Source organism: Octopus bimaculoides, chromosome 2 (genome assembly GCF_046866305.1).
Source record: "Octopus bimaculoides isolate indiv1 chromosome 2, ASM4686630v1, whole genome shotgun sequence".
In the NCBI taxonomy this organism is placed as follows: Eukaryota; Metazoa; Mollusca; class Cephalopoda; order Octopoda; family Octopodidae; genus Octopus; species Octopus bimaculoides.
Window position 1 is genome coordinate 193747797 of NC_142929.1, and position 18766 is coordinate 193766562.

The 18766-nt window shown below is 39.1% G+C and overlaps 1 protein-coding gene across 19 annotated transcripts in view; it reads left to right on the forward strand.

Moving 5' to 3' along the window:
* Positions 1–18766, forward strand: part of LOC106879914 (anoctamin-8) — a 103643-nt gene that overhangs the window by 32484 nt on the left and 52393 nt on the right. For 4 of the 19 annotated variants that reach the window (XM_089348273.1, XM_089348279.1, XM_052965819.2 and 1 more), the window contains exon 1: positions 5616–5702. The exons of 12 other annotated variants lie outside the window; for them this stretch is intronic. Coding sequence is in view for 3 of the 7 variants with exons in the window: in XM_052965819.2 (XP_052821779.2) it covers positions 5696–5702 (7 nt within the window). In the remaining 4 variants the exon portion in view is untranslated. Of the gene's footprint in view, positions 1–5610; positions 5707–18766 lie in introns of those variants that run through there. 3 more of the 19 variants (XM_089348266.1, XM_089348274.1, XM_089348270.1) reach the window with 2 other exon arrangements.

An 18766-nucleotide genomic window follows, 5' to 3' on the forward strand; every position in this document is an offset into this window, starting at 1 on the left:
ATTCACAAAGAAGATTGTCTCTTTGCAACTGCTCAGCTACTGGGAAAGGCTGAAACAGCTAAGACTCTACTCCCTGGAGAGAAGGCGGGAGAGATATGCAGTAATATACATCTGGAAGATCCTGGAAGGAATTGTGCCAAATTTTGGCATTGAAAGCTACACCAATGCCAGAACGGGACGACATTGCATAGTGCCAAAGATCCCAGCAATGCCATCGCGCTTCAGGACCAGTTACTGCAACAGCTTGGGATTCAGGGGCCCACAGCTTTTTAATATTCTCCCCAAAAGCCTGAGGAATCTGCACAAAGTAGATGTAGGAGTTTTTAAATCAAAGTTGGACCTCTTCCTATCGAGAGTCCCAGATGAACCTACCTCGCAGCAGGAGGTGCAAATGAGGGTTGCTAAATCAAACTCCATTCTTCACCAAGTGCCACATATTGTAAGAGGCTCCCTGTAATAACAATGTAGCAACACGGTGGTGCATCAGCATGGCCGCAGCTCTAAGCTAGGTTTACAAACGCCTCTGATCACGAATAAATCGTGCTATATATATATATATATATATATATATATATATATGAAGCACAATTTATTTGTGATCAGAGTTGTTTGAAAACCAAGGTACCACTGTATATCCTTACCATTTAACATTTGTTTTCTATGCTGGCGTGAGTTGGATCAAGCCAAGGTGTTGTATACATATGCTGTGTAATATCTATGGCTGAAGCTTGTGATTCCAATCAGTGAAGAGAAACAACTGAGAGAATACAAAAGTGCACATGAGAGGCATCACATCTTCTACAGCAGAGATGTGATCATTGCTGCAGATCAAGTGCAGCTTTTGTAGCCCAGATGCAAGCCTACCGGAGATGATTACTGAACAAGATCAGTCAACATTGACCAACGGTGGCCAGACAAGGAGGAAGAAGAAAAATATATACCCTAGGTGTTACACGCACAAACTGTATGCTATATATCATCATCATCATCTTTACATATCTGCTTTCATGCTGGCGTACATTGGATGATTTAAGAGGATCCAACAAATTAGAGGATCACATTTAATTCCCCATCTGGCATCGTTTCAAGGGGTAGATGTCCTTCTGAACTCCAACCAACCACTAGTTTCATGGCACTGTAGGGAACCAAAACGTTGTGAGTGGATTTCAGAGATGGAAACTGAGAGAAGAATGTCATACAAATGAAGTCCCTTCTCTCCAATCTTCCTTGAAAGTAATTTTGATCATGGGAAAATATTACTTTGCTCAGAAACAGGTGAGGGTTGGTGACAGCAAAAGTACCCGGCCGTAGAAAATCTGCCTCACAGAATTCAGTTTGGCTCCATGCAAGCATGGAACCAAGGATGTCGGAACAATGATGACACTGTCTTATATAAGCTGTCTCTTCCACTTGTTATATATACACAGTGTGTTATATACACAGTGTGTTATATACACAGTGTGTTATATACACGTATGAATAACATATCTTGAGAGTTTCTTGTATTTTATGGAAGTAGTGTGAGATAGACAATGCATGTAGGTGCATTAGCCAATGTATCCCTCCTTTTTTTAAGATAGTAAGATGTGATTTCAAGGATGATTAACTGTTATTTCCAGCAGATAAAGTAATTATATGGAGACACTCTTGCTGTCTTGTTAACAGCAATGTTGATGGAAGGCAGTTACAATTATGATGGTGGTGGTGGTGGTGGGGAGTTGGAGAGGATGAATAATATTCAATGTGATTATAATTGTTTGTTGTTGATTGTGAATATAATTTCCGTCAGTAAACTCAAAGGAAAATTATAAATAGACAGACAGGTGAATGGATAGATATTTGGATGGATGGATGGATGGTTGGACGGACGGATGGTTGGTTGGACTGGAAAATGGATAGAGAGAGGTAGATAGATAAATATCTAAATGATTAAATATATACATAGAGTGATAGACAGATATCTAGATATGTAGAGAGCTAGATTTATAGATACATAGTTACAGAGAGGCAGATGGATGGATGGACGGACGGACGGACAGGTAGATAGATACAGAGCTAGTTAGCTAAGCTAGATAAACAAACTGACAGGCAGATATCTAAACAGAGAGATTTATCGATAGACAAATGCATAGAGAGAAGGGCAGATGGCTGGAGAGAGAGAGACAACCATATATTGCTGTAAACTGCATATTTCTCGGTTTATATTTATTAAAAAAAAAAATAGAGCAAGGACTGGTGTGGCTGTCACGTGTCGTCCGTGCTTTTGCTTCCATTCCTTGTCTAACTTCTCTCTACTTCAGACACAAATACACACTTTGGGGGTTTCTTCAATTAATCTTCTCTCTTTCTTTGACACACACACACACACACACACACACACACACACACACACACACACACACACACTCTCTCTCTCCCTCACACACACTCTTCTTTTCACTCCCTCGCCCAGACACTCTGTCTCTCTCACACACACACTATCTCTCTCTCTCTCTCTCTCTCTCACACACACACACACACACTCAATCTTTCTCTCTCTCTCTCTCACACACACTCAATCTTTCTCTCTCTCTCTCTCTCTCACACACACATACTGTCTATCTCTCTCTCACACGCACACACACTGTCTATCTCTCTCTCTCTCACACACACACACACACACACAATCTCTGTCTCTCTCTCTCTCTCACACACACACACTCTGTCTCTCTCTCTCTCACACACACACACTGTCTATCTCACACAAACACATACACACACACTGTCTATCTCTTTCACACACACACACACACATCTCTCTCACACACTGTCTCTCTCACACACACTGTCTCACACACACACACACACACACACACACTCTCTCTCTCTCTCCTACACACATCCACCCATTTCAAATGGAAGTGAGTTATGGCCTGGTACATGTTGAATGTTTTTGCTAATTATTTTAAGTTGCTTTCTGGTCACCAGGTGTAGACGGAGACAGCCTGTCACCTGTGCCATCTTTGACCCAGTGGCACATTTATCAAGTGACAGCTGGAGGGAGAGTGAGAGCTGCACCTCTGCTCAGCCACCACTCGAAACAACAAGACACTAAGGCTTTGCTCAAAGATGCAACAATTTACCTCTTTACTTTTTGACGTGCCATGCTGGAGCACTGCCTTCAATTATTTCTAGTTTAATGGATCAACCCCTGTACTTTTTTTTACACCTGGTAGTTATTCTGTTAGTCTCTTTTACCAAACCACTAAGTTATGGGGATATAAACATATCAACACTAGTTGTCAAGTGATGGGAGGGGGGACAAACACAGGCACAAGGACACACATATTGAACAGGCTTCTTACAGTTTCTGTCTACCAAATCCACTCAAAGCTTTGGTTCACCTGAGGCTGCTATGCAGTGGAACTGAACCTGGAACCATGTGGTTTGAAAGCAAGCTTCTTACCAGCCAGCCATGCCTGTGCCTGGCCTAGGAATTGAAACTCTTCTCTTATGATTGTTAAGTCAACACCCTAACCACCAGGCCATGTGTTTTCATACCAGAACATTTCTAATAACACATGTAACCAGCAGTGGAACTCATTGACCCTTTTGACCCCAACCCACCTGAAGCTGGTCCTGTTTCTCTCATAGAATTTCACTTGGGATCTAAAGGGATCTAAATTTAAAGCTTTCCCTTCCAAATTCCATCCTGATTTATGCTCTTTTACTGAAAGACATATTTTCACAGAAGAAAAGAAAGAACAAAGTGTAAAAGATCAAATCACTGCGACAAAGAAACTCAGAACTGCTTCACCAAGGAAACGAAGAAAAGGTGGGGGGGGGGAGTAGAAGTTTGTACATCCCAGAACAAACGGCATGTTTAGTCAAGCCTCACAGGCATGATTGCAAAGGTGTTGCCATGGAGAATGGCCAGTGACACTCAGTGCAGCAGTCATCTCACTTCGCATGGCTTATTTTTTCGACTGGCTGCAATTATCCCAATTTTGCAAAGGAAATCAACAGTGCGGGGTCCAAGAACACCAGACATCTCGACAGTGGCTGCCACAAACTGATACAGCAGCCAATCAGACCTCTATTTATCTTTCTCTACTCTGCATTATGGGCTGCAATACCTGGGTTTGCAACCAGAGAACGTGTCACAGCATGTTGCATCCCAGATTAGGGATCTGCACCCAAATTCCAGTTTAATAACGACAAAATTATTTTAATAAATTCTTTATTGTTTTCAAAATTAATTGAAACAAAAGCAGTGGATTTCAAGAGAAATAGGGTAGTGAAAGCGGTTTAACTGGCTGTTGTTATAGTTAAGGTCTTCTGTGGGGTTACTGTGAAGGTCTATACCCACATCTTGCTATGAGGAACTCTCTTGGAAATTCTTTTCTACTCTAGGTACAAGGCCCGAAATTTTTGGGGTAGGGGCCAGTCAATTAGATTGACCCCAGTATGCAACTGGTACTTAATTTATTGACCTCGAAAGGATGAAAGGCAAAATCGACCTTGGCGGAATTTGAACTCAGAATGTAAAGACTGACGCAATACCACTAAGCATTTCGCCCGGCGTGCTAACCATTCTGCCAGCTGGCCCCCTTGGGAATTGTCATAATGGTACCCAGCACCCTCCCACTTCCTTACCTACCCTTTGCTGGGGTCATCTACCTCTTTTGACAGGTAATGCTTTTCTGTTTCTAGCATTTCCCTCCCCTCTCCCTTCACACTGCTAAGTTGGTGGTGGGGATAGTAGGGTGGCATCTCAGTTTAGTCACCAATGCCTTCTCTCGCCACCAACCATATACTGGATTACATGTAGCACCCACAACTATCGGACGTAAGTGTACCTAGGACTACATTATCCAATGTACTGTTTTAAAAGAATGACTAAAATGTGATTTCGAGGAATGTTTGGCTGCTATTTCTATCTGGTTGAGTCACCTTATAAAGGCTTCCTCTAACGAACACTCATTGTTGTTTCCAATCTGTAGTAGTAGTAGTAGCGGTGGTGGTGGTGGTAGCTGTTGTCACCAAAACTGTTCTTGTTAAAAAGAAAAAAAAAAAGCTGTTACTGTCATTTCTTCTCTTTCTGATGTAAGTGTTGTTGTTGTCGCTGTATCAGGTTTTGCTGAATCTGTTCCTGTGCGACCAATATGTTTGTTTGTTTGTTTGTTTATTTATTCAAGATGTTTGAAACCACAAACAACAACAACAACAACAACAGCAGCAGCAGCCAACAACAGTTTGTTGACTCAGTTCTCTATTTCACACAACTCACAGCTTCAATCCATTTCTCTGTCATTACTATCAGACCTACACGGGGGTTGTTTAGCCCCAGGTGGTCCTACAGGGAACAGACCTATGATCAAAAGCATTCTAACCATGACCCATCCTGTCTGTATGCAAGGAGTCCAGGACCACTTTATTCACTGTGTTTTTCTAATCCAGTGAGGTGTAATTTGAGGAAGATTTAACTGCTATTTCTTGCAACCACACAAAGACTCCTTCATTGACTCGTGTTACCTGCTGTCGTATCAAAAGTGTTACCTGCTCCATCCCCACCATCCCCACAACCCCCCACACATGACGAAATTCTATATAAGCATTTGATATTGGTAGCAGGTAGCCGAGGCAAGAAGATCTTCTCTCTTGGAGTAAAGAATATTGTGAAGAATTCTGTAAATGTTTACCGAAGTTCTGCAAGATGCCAGGTAGGTGTTTCACCATCTTTCACCGATGCCTATGCCATTACTGAGCTTCTCAAAAGTGAGAAATCAACAAAATAATTCTCAATCTTTGGATTGTTTTTGTGGCCTTTGTTAGTGTTGTTGTTGTTGTTGTTAGCTGTCAAATCCTGGGGTTGATGTAATTGACTTTACTCCCCCCACCCCACCCTCTCCTAATTTCACACAACATACTTTGCAGTCTTGCTTCCAACTCGTTATGGTTCCAAGTTCAAATCCGAGTGAAGTCAACTTTGCTTTTTTCATCCTTTCACTGTTGATAAAATAAAATACCGGTAAAATACTGGGTTCGATGAAATTGACTAATGCCCCCCCCCTCCTCCAGATTACTGGCCTTGTACCTAAATCAGTGAAGATTCTTCTTCTTCTTCTTCTTATTGTTCTGCACTACAAAGTACCAGTTGAGCTCTGGCATTGATGTCTTTGAATTATCTCCACGCTTAAAATTGCTGACCTTGTGTCAAAATTTCAATTCATCATCATCATCATCATCATCATCATCATCATCATCATTATTATTGTTGTTGTTGTTATCATCATCACCTTTCATGAATATTTTGAGGTTCCTTAAGAATTTTTGAGATTTTGTGAAGTGTTCTAGAAAGATTTTCTTTGAGGGTTTTTTGAAGTTTATTAAGCTTTTAAAAAATTTTTCTTTAACCCTTTCATTACTGTATTTCTGTTGAGATGCTCTGTGTTTCTTTCAATTAATTTCAAATAGAACAAAGAATTTAGTAAAATAACTTAGTTGTCATTTAGCCAGTGTTAGGAAGATAAATTGTGACTAAGGTTTGGTGGAAGATTTTAATTCAAAACTTATGAAAACAGAGGCAGTTTCAGCTAGGTTGGTATCGAAAGGGTTAAGAATTGTTTCTCTATTATATATTTTAACCCTTTTGTTATCATATTTGTGTTGAGATGCTCTGTGTTTCTTTCAATTACTTTAAATATAACAAAGAATTTAGTAAAATAACTTAGTTGTCATTCAGCTAGTGCTAGGAACATAAATTGTGACGAAGGTTTGGTGGAAGATTTTAATTCAAAACTTATGAAAACAAGACATTTGTACTCAGAGCCAGAGCCAGTTTCAGCCGGGTTGGTCACAAAAGGGTTAAGCAATTTTTGAGGTTTCTAAAATACTTTTCACCTTCTCTTGTCTTGTTCTTAATTGCTTTTAACTTTTCTTTCTCTCCTACAAATAGTGTCTCTCTGTTGTCCTACTTTATTATGTATATATACATATCATCATCATCATCATCATGTAACTCTGTTGTCCATGCTGGCATGGGTTGGACGGTTTGACTGAGGACTGGTGAGCCGGATGACTGCACCAGGGTCCAGTCTGATCTGGCAAAGTTTCTACAGCTGGATGCCCTTCCTAATGCCAATCACTCTGAGAGTGTAGTGGATGCTTTTTACATGCCACTGTCACGAGGGCCAGTCAGGTGGTTCTGGCATCGACCACGTTTGAATGGTGTTTTCTCCGTGCCATTGGCACGAGACCAGTCAACCACCACTGGCATCGACCAGGCAGCCAGCGCACACACACACACAGACACACGTATATAATGTACTGTTTGCTTGTTGGCAGGATCAGCAAAAAAGTACTCAATTAAGTGAGAGAGAAAAAAATGGATATCATTTACTGAATACAGGAGTTACAGAAGAGTTATTTAAAGTTTCCGGTTCAGGTGGGGCAGAGTAATTGGACAGGCTTGTACGGTACACCAAGCATGATCCAGCAATGGCCTTTTTTATTTCACCTGATTAATTTGTCACATTGTGCACAGCATATTTCACAAGCCCAACTGACCGTTACACTGACCGAGTTATTTACTAAACGGGGAGTTAGTGACATAAATAACGACAAGAACACATTCATATTGGTGCAGGGACAAAGCACACAGAAAAGGGAGGTTAGCAGAATAATGTGAGATGGATGAAGGGATGAGAAACAGAACAAGTGGCTGGTTGGTTTCTGATGGGGGAAGTAAGGGTATGTGCTGCACTTGATATTAAATATGGCTCTTGCTATGAATTATAAATCACCTTGTGAGTGAGTTTGGTTGACAGAAACTCTGTGGAAACTCATCATATATAAAGCATGTATGTGTTGGTTTGTTTATGTCCCAGCAATTTAGCATTTCTTCAAATGTGCTGATGGAGTTAGTACTGACACTTGATTTATTTGACTTAAGGTGGTGCTCCAGCATGGCTGCAGAATGCACGTGCATGAAATTGAAAATATAAATTTACCCATCGCACCCTGTGTTTATACATACATATATATATATATATATATCTCATCATCATTGTCATACTCGTCGTTTAACATCCATTTTCCATGCTGGCATGGATTGGACAGTTTGACTGAGGACTGGCAAGCCAGGAGGCTATATAGATACATGCACACACACACACACACATACAATCTTGTTTGTTTTCAAATTCCATTTGCATATAGTTATTTATTTTGTTATTTGTATTTTAATTCTAATTTATATTTCATTTGTTGACTCTGCTACCACCACCATTACCACTGCTACTGCCATCACATCACCACCACATCCCTGGTCGTAAGAGTGCATTAAGAATCATTAGAATCAATTTAGTTATCAGTTGTGTAATTAATCTGAAATTTGTTGACTAACAAAATACGTTTTAATCGTTAATCTCTTCCAAACTCTTGGATTTGTTGAGCATTAATCAGTTGTTTCTTACCTGTCAATGGCTTATCTTTGATCTGTGTGCAGTCTCACCTGTATTAAAACTATCATGTTATCATAATCCGGTTACATCAGGATGTTTTCTTTCATAAGATCTACCTGTAATTTCATAAGATCTACCTGCAATTTCACTCCAGCAATCTGCTGTGGACCCTTTCTTTGACCGACAAAGACCCTGTAAGATTTTAGGATCAACGTTATCTTTTACTTGTTTCAGTCATTAGAGTACAACCCCAGGACTTTTTTTTTTTTTTTTTAAATCCTGGTACTTATTCTATCGATCTTTTGCCAAACTGCTAAGTGACAGGGACGCAAACATACCAGCACCAGTTGTCAAGTAGGACAGTTTCTGTCTACCAAATCCTCTCAAGGCTTTGGTCAGCCTGGAACTGTAGCAGAAAACACTTGCCCAAGGTGCCACATGGTAGGACTGAACCTGGAACCATGGGGTTGGGGAAGCAAGCTTCTTATCACACAGCCATCACCATTATCATCATCATCATCTTTGTCATTGCCATTGTTGTCATCACCATCATCATCATCACCATCATAGTTGTTGTTTTCAGGTCTGTAATAACAGTAGTTGTTGTCATCAAAGCTTTCCTCATTAAAAAAAACCTGTTACTGTTCTTCTTCTTCTTCCTCTTCTTCTTCCTCTTCTTCTTCTTGATGTAATTATTGTTGTATTAGGTTGTGCTCAGTCATGTATGACCAATATTTTCTCAACACTATTGTTTATTTGTTGCTTGTTTAAAATGTAATGTCACAAACAACAGCAGGCATCATCATCAGCGTCATCATCATCATCATCATCATCAGCGTCATCATCAGCATCATCATCATCGTCTCCTCTCCTTTCGATGCCTGACATGAGTTACATGAATTGTTTCCCCGAGAAGAGCTGAACAATCACATTTTGCTTGAATTTCCCATTTTTTAGTAAGAGTTTTACACCTTAATTATGCCTGCACCTCTACCATTACCTGTTTCCCAAGTTGGGGAATTTTGATTCCAAAGGGATTAAAAAGTGCAGAGCTAAAGGGTGATTGGTCAGTTGACAGGGAATGTCAACAAACCTCACTGGTTGCAGTCCAATTACAAATGGTGACGAAATTGTCTGTAGCATAGCTGCAGAATGATGATTTATATATATATATATATATATATATATATATATATATATTAAGGGCATTACTACAGAATAATGCCAAATAATTATATTCTTGAGAATAGAAATTTCCCTTACAAATTTTTTTACACACTGGCTTCCTGATAAAATTCTTGTAAAAGATTTTTATCCTTTTTTGAATTTATTAATCAAATATATATATATATATATATATAGATGCAGGTGTAGCTGTGTGGTTAAGATGTTTGCTTCCTAACCACATGGTTCTTTGTTCAGTCCCACCGTGTAACATCATCTTGGGTGTGTGTCTCCTATTATACCCTTAGACCAACCAAAGTCTTGTGGATTTGGTAGATGGAAACTGAAGAAGACTGTCGTGTGTGTGTGTGTGTGTGTCTTTGTGTCTGAGTTTGTCTTCAATCATTGCTTGATGGTGTTGGTGTGTTTATGTTCCCATAACTTGCCAGTTCAGCAACAGAGACCAACAGAATAAGTACCAGGTTTAAAAACAAACCAGTACTGGGGTCAATTCATTCAACTTTAATGTATCTATAGAATCTGGCTGAGGGAGAGAGGTTGGGGGCAAAGGCATTAGCTATGATATGTTTGTATAAGACCTCCATTGATTGGTTGAAGGAAAGAGAAGAGGAGGCTGCATCATATGGGCAGGAGTGTACTGAATTATCCCCGTTTTGAGTAGAGACCTGCTCCATATACTTGCGCCTGTGTGGCCTCTGTTAAAGCACACCCAAGGGTGGCCTTAAACCAGGAACCGTGTGAAGTCCACTCTGTCAAAATACTCTACCAACTGTCTTTGCTTGAAAAGAACTTGTGGAAGATGTTTACCTCTCGTCAAGAAAATATTTTAATTATCTTCAACCAAAACTGATAACACGGCTTCACTTGCTAATTACTTTTAATGTGTTTTAAAAGAAAGTGCAAATCTAATTATGTTATCATTCTTCTAATTATCTAATTATACAATCACTACATATTAAGATAAATGTATTCCACCAAGAAACTAAATATAATTTCTTATAATTAATTAATTGACTTCATTACAGTATATTCAAACTCCTCAAAGGAAAGCTGATATGCTAAGGTGAAAGTTTATCTGGGCACAAGGTAAACTTAGACAGTTTGAATAGAGAAACTAACCAATCTGCTGATGTGTTCATAAAACAAACTGTGTAATTGGAACTGTTCTTGTCTGCAATGAAGTGTCTCATGATATGTCTTGTAATCTCTTTGATGTTTCTCTGACAAGTATGAAGAGCTGCTAACTGAGAAGAATGAAGTGTTTGTTGTGTATTTTGTTGGTGGGGGGCAAGGGATTAAATATCTAGAAAGAACATTTGATGGGTAAATCTGTGTACGACAAGACACACTAGAAAATGAAATGTTATCTGGAAGCTAGGAATTAGGGCATCTCTTTTTTTTTTTTTTTTTTTACTTCTGCTTTAATTTGGGGTTTTCACTTTGGGACAAATGGTAGAATGACCTGAACTCCCTGGCTTTGAGGACAGAACAATAAAAGACTGTATCATGAACAGTAGCTTTCTTCTTTAGAACCACAAAATATTTCAACCTGTAACAACTCTGAAAATTCTGCAAAACTCTGGAGAAAGATGCAATGGAGTACTTCCACGTTGGAGTACTTCCACATTGGAGTACTTCCATGTTGGAGTACTTCCACATTGGAGTACTTCCACGTTGGAGTACTTCCACGTTGGAGTACTTCCACGTTGGAGTACTTCACTATGGAGTACTGCCAGAATGGCAGACTTCCACATTGAAGTACTTCCACAATAGAGTACTGTCAGAATAGAGGACTTCCCTTTGAAGCACTTCCACAATGGAGTACTGTCAGAACGGAGTACTACCAGAATGGGGTCCTGTCCCAATTGAGGACTGCCACAGTGAAATCCTGCTGTTACACAAACAATTTAAAATTATACTGAAATAAAAGACATTTCACTGTTTAACTCTGCACTCCAAACTCTTCTATACAGAAATAATGTCTCCTTCCTCTTCCTTCTCTACTGCTACTACAATGGCCTCTATTCATTAAACCTGATTGGTTCATACCACCATTACTCATACCCCCTGGTCCCACATTAGTCGCTATGACTAATCCTTCTTCCTCAGACACCCCTTACCCTGGAATTCTCTCACTGCAGATTATTTTCCTGTTGGCCATAAAGTTAATGTCAACTTTGGATGGTCATAAAGCTGTGACCAACCTCAGAGGGTCAGTGAATGTCTTCGACATAGATCCTTCCTCCAATAATCCCAGTGATCCTGTGAGGACCTATTGAAAATGTGGTCATGTCACCTGACCCTACATCAAACCATTAAAGATCTATCCTGTACAGAGTGGTTCTGGACACCATCTGGACACAGCTGCTACAACAGTAGCAAACACATGCAAATAGATAGGATTTTTATATAGTCACTTGACGTGCTAGAAATAGTAGCTATATCTCCTGCAATTCTCACGCTACCACCTTTGAATCAGAATGGAAAGGTATGTTGTATAACTGAGGACTTGTTATATTATGTCTGAAGACTAGGGGAGGATGGTCAAGAATGGAATGTCAGCTAGATCAAACTAGATACCTTCTTCTGTTTCCCCTTCCTTCATTCCTTCATGTTTAATATTGTTTTCTTATTTATCAATATTGATTCAAAGATCAACTTGACCTTTCATCTTTCTCTGGCCAATAATCTCCACCTCCTCCTCCTCCAAATTATGTCATTGCCAAGGTAATCATTGCCATTCATTCTTCCACAGTCTTCTTCATAGTTTTCTTCTTCTGTTATTGGGGAAACCAATGATGTGATAAATGGGTTCATGGGGCGGGGTACTCCCTCCACTTGAAATCTGAACCCTCAGCTGTCATCATCTTGTTTGAAGCAGGAATACATTTGAGGTAGAAGTGTAGTTGACCGATTATAGACTGGACTCTCACTCATACAGGCAGGGGGATAGTATTTCCTCTCTTGAGCTTAGGATGTTGGTTGTAGTTAGGATGTTCGAGTTGCACAAAAGCTGCATCTGGAGCTACATATATTGTAGGCCTTTGCTTGTGCTATGGTACTCTACATGTCAGTAGAGTTGTTGGTACCACTGTCTTTCAGATACCAGTTGTACTTTGAGAGTCATGTAGAGTTCCCTATGCAGACCTTAAATTCAGTGTCTATGAGACTGATATACATTTTGGTTGTATCCTTGCTATTGTATACTTCAGCTTTGTAAATGAGTTCTTTAGAGAGGCATTTATTTTCAAGCAGACATTGTGACCTGTCTCTGAAATTACAAATTCATGGGGCTGGCTTTAAATTGTTGGTATATGCAGCTGTTTCATTGTTGTTCAATATCTGAAATCCGATATCATCAGCTGACGTAACCATATTCATATTGAACAGTTTATTGTATCTGTGTGGTCTAAGCTAGTGCTCTCTTATTTGAGAGAAATCATCCAGTAAAATTGATGCATATGTTTATACTGCTGAGAGGGGGGATGGGTGAAACCCCGTTCTGTTTCTGATTATCTCTCCTTTGTTCTCTTTGTTCCTTTGCTCCTGTTTTCCCCTCCTTGTCTTTTCTCCTCCTTGTCTTTACACCCTACAATAGAATTATAAATATATTAAAAATGGGGAAAGTCAGTTTATGGGATTACCTTAGGTTTCCCGTCCATAAAGGGTTTAGCTTTATGACGTATCGTCAGATCCCCAAAACACTATTTTGAAGAGTCTTGGGCCAACAGGTTTTGAGATTTGATGATACACCATAAAACTAAACCCTTTATGGATGAGAAACCTTAGGTAATCCCATAAACCAGCCTCCCCCATTTTTAATATAGACTGATCTACATCTTAGAGTGTGCTTCTTCTTTTGGATTTATATTTTTTACAAGCGTTATATATATATATATATATAAATGAATAAATAAAACCTCCAACAAAAATCTCCAGTCTTGCTTGATGACCCTGGGCACTTATTAGTGAAACTCCTGAGTAACAAGAAACAGACTTCACCAAAATAAAAGATATTATTCATCTCTATTATGGTATTGAGTACCCTTTCTTCTAACAGTGAATGCTATATATCTCATAGTGGTCTGCCCTTGGGCAGGTCCTATGCATGTGAACCTTCTCCACCACTCTCTATATGACCTGAGAGGGCCCATACTCACCCTTGCCATCGTTAAGTAGATTACAGGAACTTCAGCTGTTGTGACCAGACTTGGAATGAAGGCTGGAGAGGTTTCCCATTGCCTTCTCCAGGCAGGTGGGATTTGAACTCAGAATGTAGAGAGCTGGAAGATATACCGTAAAGCATTTCTGCTGACGCTTCAACGCTTCTGCTACTATTTCCCTTGTAGAGCAATGGGGGAAAAGATGAAGTGTTTTGCTCAATAGCGTAACATGCCTCCCCATCTGGGTGAATGCATGTGAATGCCACACACATTCACTATATATATATATATATCTCACAGTATCAAGCAGACCATCAGATACTGTTATACACCACTGATCACAATGCTTTTCTAATTCTGTCTTGATTGCGGCATTCTTATCCATCTTGACCCAAATCACTTAACTAGAACACCTTGCCAAGTGGCCCTTTTCTGATCCCTTGGATACCACTTGCCACCTGCACGGGTCCACCTGTTGTCTGTCAATGTTGTTTTCAATGTTGTTGTCAATGTTGTTTTCAATGTGCTCTCATAATGATATTCCTTGCATGGCCCTACGTGCACACACACACACACACACACTCAGTAGTCTTCTTTCAGTTTCTTTCTACCAAATCCACGAATAAGGCATTGGTTATTCCAGGGTTGTAATAGAAGACTCTTGCCCAATGTGCCACACAATAGTTGCAAAGTAAACTTTTTAACCATACAGCCATACTGTTTACACACACTCTCCCCTCCCCCCCTATTAGTTTCCAATTGGTTTTTTTTATTTACATAAAACTGTTGTTTCACTCAATCAATATTGACCCAGTATTTACCAGTGATTATTGATTGATACTGGGGTGAGTTTTTTTTTTTTTGTCCAATTTTCACAGAACAGCAATAGTGGTTAGCATAATCAGCCACAACTGCTGCACCACCACTACCACCACTACTATAACTATATACTAGTAGTAGTAGTAGTAGTAGTAGTAGTAGTAGTAGCAGCAGCAGCAGCAGCAGCAGCAGCAGTGATTGTGTAGTTTTGAAAATAAAATCTGTTGCGGCTGCTGAAAATCCTATAGAATTGCAGACCATTGTTCCATATTCTTGTAAACAAGAAACAAAGATAAGAAAAACAAATTAATGAATCCCCCCCCCCCCCCCCGCCGTTTTTTCTGATAAACAACATACATTAACGACTCTGCAAAGTTTGTTAATGCAATACTGCAACAATGCAATGCACGTGCATCAAGTTCAATGATGTAATGGCTGGCAGATTGCAGTGTTTCCGCAATCTGTTTTTATCTCAAAGCTGCATCTACAGAAATAACTTCTGTAGATGCAACTGGGAACTAAGGGACACACAGACAGACAGACATGGTTATAGAATGGTTGCTAATACTGCCGTTTCTCTTGAGTGTCAATCTAAAACAGTTTTGTTTGTTGTTCTTTCTCCTTGTCTTTGAGTTTTCATGATTTTCGGATAACGCTGATTACATGTTTAGAATTGGTCCACCCCGGTTCGGTTGCTAATCGCAATATTACAACATTGTCTTAGAATTGGTCTACTTACTAATTATAATATTGTCTTAGAATTGATACATACCTGTCTGGTTACTAAGTTTCCTGTCAGGTGTTGTTGGGATTGTTTCTCCTCAAACCTCCCCTGAAGCTATCACTGGACAGACTTATGATGCTAGGCATATCAGGTGTGTGTGATGATGATGATGATGATGATACATACGCAGTCAATTGTTGGAAGACAGATTAGCTATGTATTGTTCCCTGCAACCATATCATCACAGTTACATTGAAAAACACACACACACACACACACACACTTCAAACTGCCAGGAAAATCTTTCTTCTTTTAGAGAAGAATATGAAGATTATTAAAATAGTTTTGTGCATTTTGGATTTGTCAGAAGAATAAAGGATGGGGGGTTATGACTCAGATTTTCATCTGGGAAGGTAATGGATGTGTCTCCAACGGTCTGCATTTTAACTGGTGCCATTCATAAATATTGGTTAATCCTAGGTAAAAGCACTCTACCAAGAGATTGAACACAGAACCCTGTGGTTAGGAATTGAACTTCTTAACTCCATACCCATAGCTGCTAGTTCTGTCATATTGAAGTTCTTTCGCTGTCATTTGCCAAATTTACTCTGCGACTTAATTTCTGGTTTGATTTAAATCTTTGAGATTATTGCCCAGTGAATTCAGCTACCAATCTATGATGATGGTGGTGGTGGTGGTGGTGGTGGTGGTGGTGGTTGCAGTGATATTTGATCTCAGAGGGATCTCAACTTACTATCAGTAAAAGTCATAAAAAATCCCACAAAATCAACTTTGTTTTTTTATTTTTTTGGTGGGGAGGGGTCAGTAAAATAAGTTCCAGTTGAACTGGAGTCGACTTAATCGACTTATCCCCTGCCCCCAAATTGCTGGCCTTGTGCCAAAATTTGAAACCATTATTATCATTATCTATTCTATATTTAAGAGATGAGGAATTATTTACATTATTTACATTTGACAGATATTTGTCCACGGGCATATGGTGTAGTGGTTAAGAGTGCAGGCTACTAACCCCAAGATTCTGAGTTCGATTCCAGGCAGTGACCTGAATAATAATAACATTGAAAAATACCTTAGGAATGAGAACCCAGGTTCGAAATTTCCCCAAGACACCTGATGAAGGCTGGAGGGTATATCAGCCGAAATGTTGTGTTAACAACAAACAAGATGAGGACAAATATTCGTCAAATGTAAATGATGTATTTTATTATTATTATTATTATTATTATTATTATTATTACTATTATTATTATTATTATTATCACCTCCAGCTTAGTGAAGGTGGAGGTATTGTTTTCAGTTGTGTTTGTTTGTTTGTCCATGGACAAGATATCTCAAGAACCACTGGATGAATTCGGATGAAACTTTCAGGGATGTTTGGCCTTGGGACTGGCACAAACTGATTAGATTTTCGGATCGATCCAGTACCAGACGAAGATTCTGGATTATTTTTCTTGTTTTTTTACTTAATTTTTGAGAGCAGTTGGACCCCTCCCACAAAATTTCAGGCCTTGTGCCTATAATAGAAAGGATTATTATTATTATTATTATTATTATTATTATTATTATTATTATTATTATTATTATCATTATCATCATTATTATTCATATTAAAGTTTTTTGTTACTGTTGTTTTCATTTTCATTACTAATTTTGTTATCGTCATTACCATACTATCATCATCATTACCATATTATTATTATTATCATTACCATATTATTATTATTATCATTACCATATTATTATTATTATTATTATTGTTAGTATTATCCCCATGCCATATCCTATTTTGTTGCAAGATACTTTCCATGCAAAATTTATTTTTATTTTTCTTAATTAAAACCTGTTTCAGCTCCATTTTGTCACACTTCTGTAATTGTTCCTCAGGTTCTAATTAGAAAGAAAGAGAAATAACCATTGCTGAGATGCAAATAGATCAGCTTCATTTGGAATTCAAGTAAAAGTTAATTACCACACAAATTGATATTGTAAATGTAATTTCAGTGTTGATGGAAAAATGGAGTTTGAGGGAAACGGTTTTAAATGAAATCATTTTCATCATTGTCGTTCGTCATCACCATCACCATCATCATCACCAGCATCATCATCACTACCATCACATTGTTGTCATCATCATCATCATCATTATTAATATCGTTATCACCACCACTGCAACATCCTCATCATCTCAGTTTTCCCCCCTCCCATCTCCCCTCACCTAACAAACAGTATTGTTATATCGTTTAAGGACCACTAAAGTTCAGTGTAGGGACTCAACACAAAAAATATCTGACAACTCAGTCTTGGTCACTCATAATTCATTTCCATTTGTCTTGTCTGCCTGTCATCTCACATTTTAAGTCACAATAATATTACATTCAACTCGACTTTACCATTTGGATACAAGAAGTGCTCTCTCTCTCTCTCTCTCTCTCTCTCTCTCTCTCTTCCCCTCTCTCTAACACAGATAAGCACACACACTTTACTGTCATCACAAACACAGTTTTATATTTGGTTGTATTTATGCTACAAAACCCTAAACAAAACACAAACCCCTGCTTACGTTTCCCTTCACATCATTCGGACTTTAAAGTTTCCTGGGATATTTTGGCATCAGGCCTTCAAGAGAAACCACAAGTTGCATAAGATGGCAATCAGGAAAGACAGAATCTTGGAACTGCTTTCAAGAATATTCCTCAAAGATGAAGGAAATTATAAGGGAAACCAAAGTTGGAAAGAAAAATAGAATTGAAATTTGGAAAGAATAAGTTTGGGGTGAAAATTCAAATTTAGAGAAAACCAGAGGGTTAGGGAGCTGTGTTTGGTTTGGGATTAGTTTGGGTTAATTTGGGCTGACTGCAGTTGACTGGATTTAGGTGAGATTAGCTGGAGTTATCTTGGATTAGTTGGGATTAGTTTAAGGTTAACAAGGGTTAATTGTTCACCCAGCTGTAGTAGGAATTGGCTGTACGTCCTCTACGACTGTTTCTTTGATATAACTGGTATCTCTTCCTTCCATTTATAGTCTATTGTCATCTCACTGATGTTCAATTCCTTGTTGTGCAGTGTGTCCTTGAGCAAGACACTTTATTTCACGTTGCTCCAGTCCACTCAGCCGGCAAAAATGAATTGTACCTGTAATTCAATGGGGTCAGCCTTGTCACACTCTGTATCACGCTGAAGCTCCCTGTAAACTACATTAAAGGTTTGCGTGTCTGTGGAGCGCTCAGCCACTTTCACATTAATTTCACGAGCAGGCTGTTCCATTGATCGGATCAACTGGAACGCTTGTCGTAACCGGCAGTGTAACACTTTTTTACTCCTGCATTCCAGATTCCATTGTGGTCAGCAGAGTTTGTGACTCTTGGGGGGGGGGCATTGAGACCTTTAGGGGACATAAAATATCTAAGCCT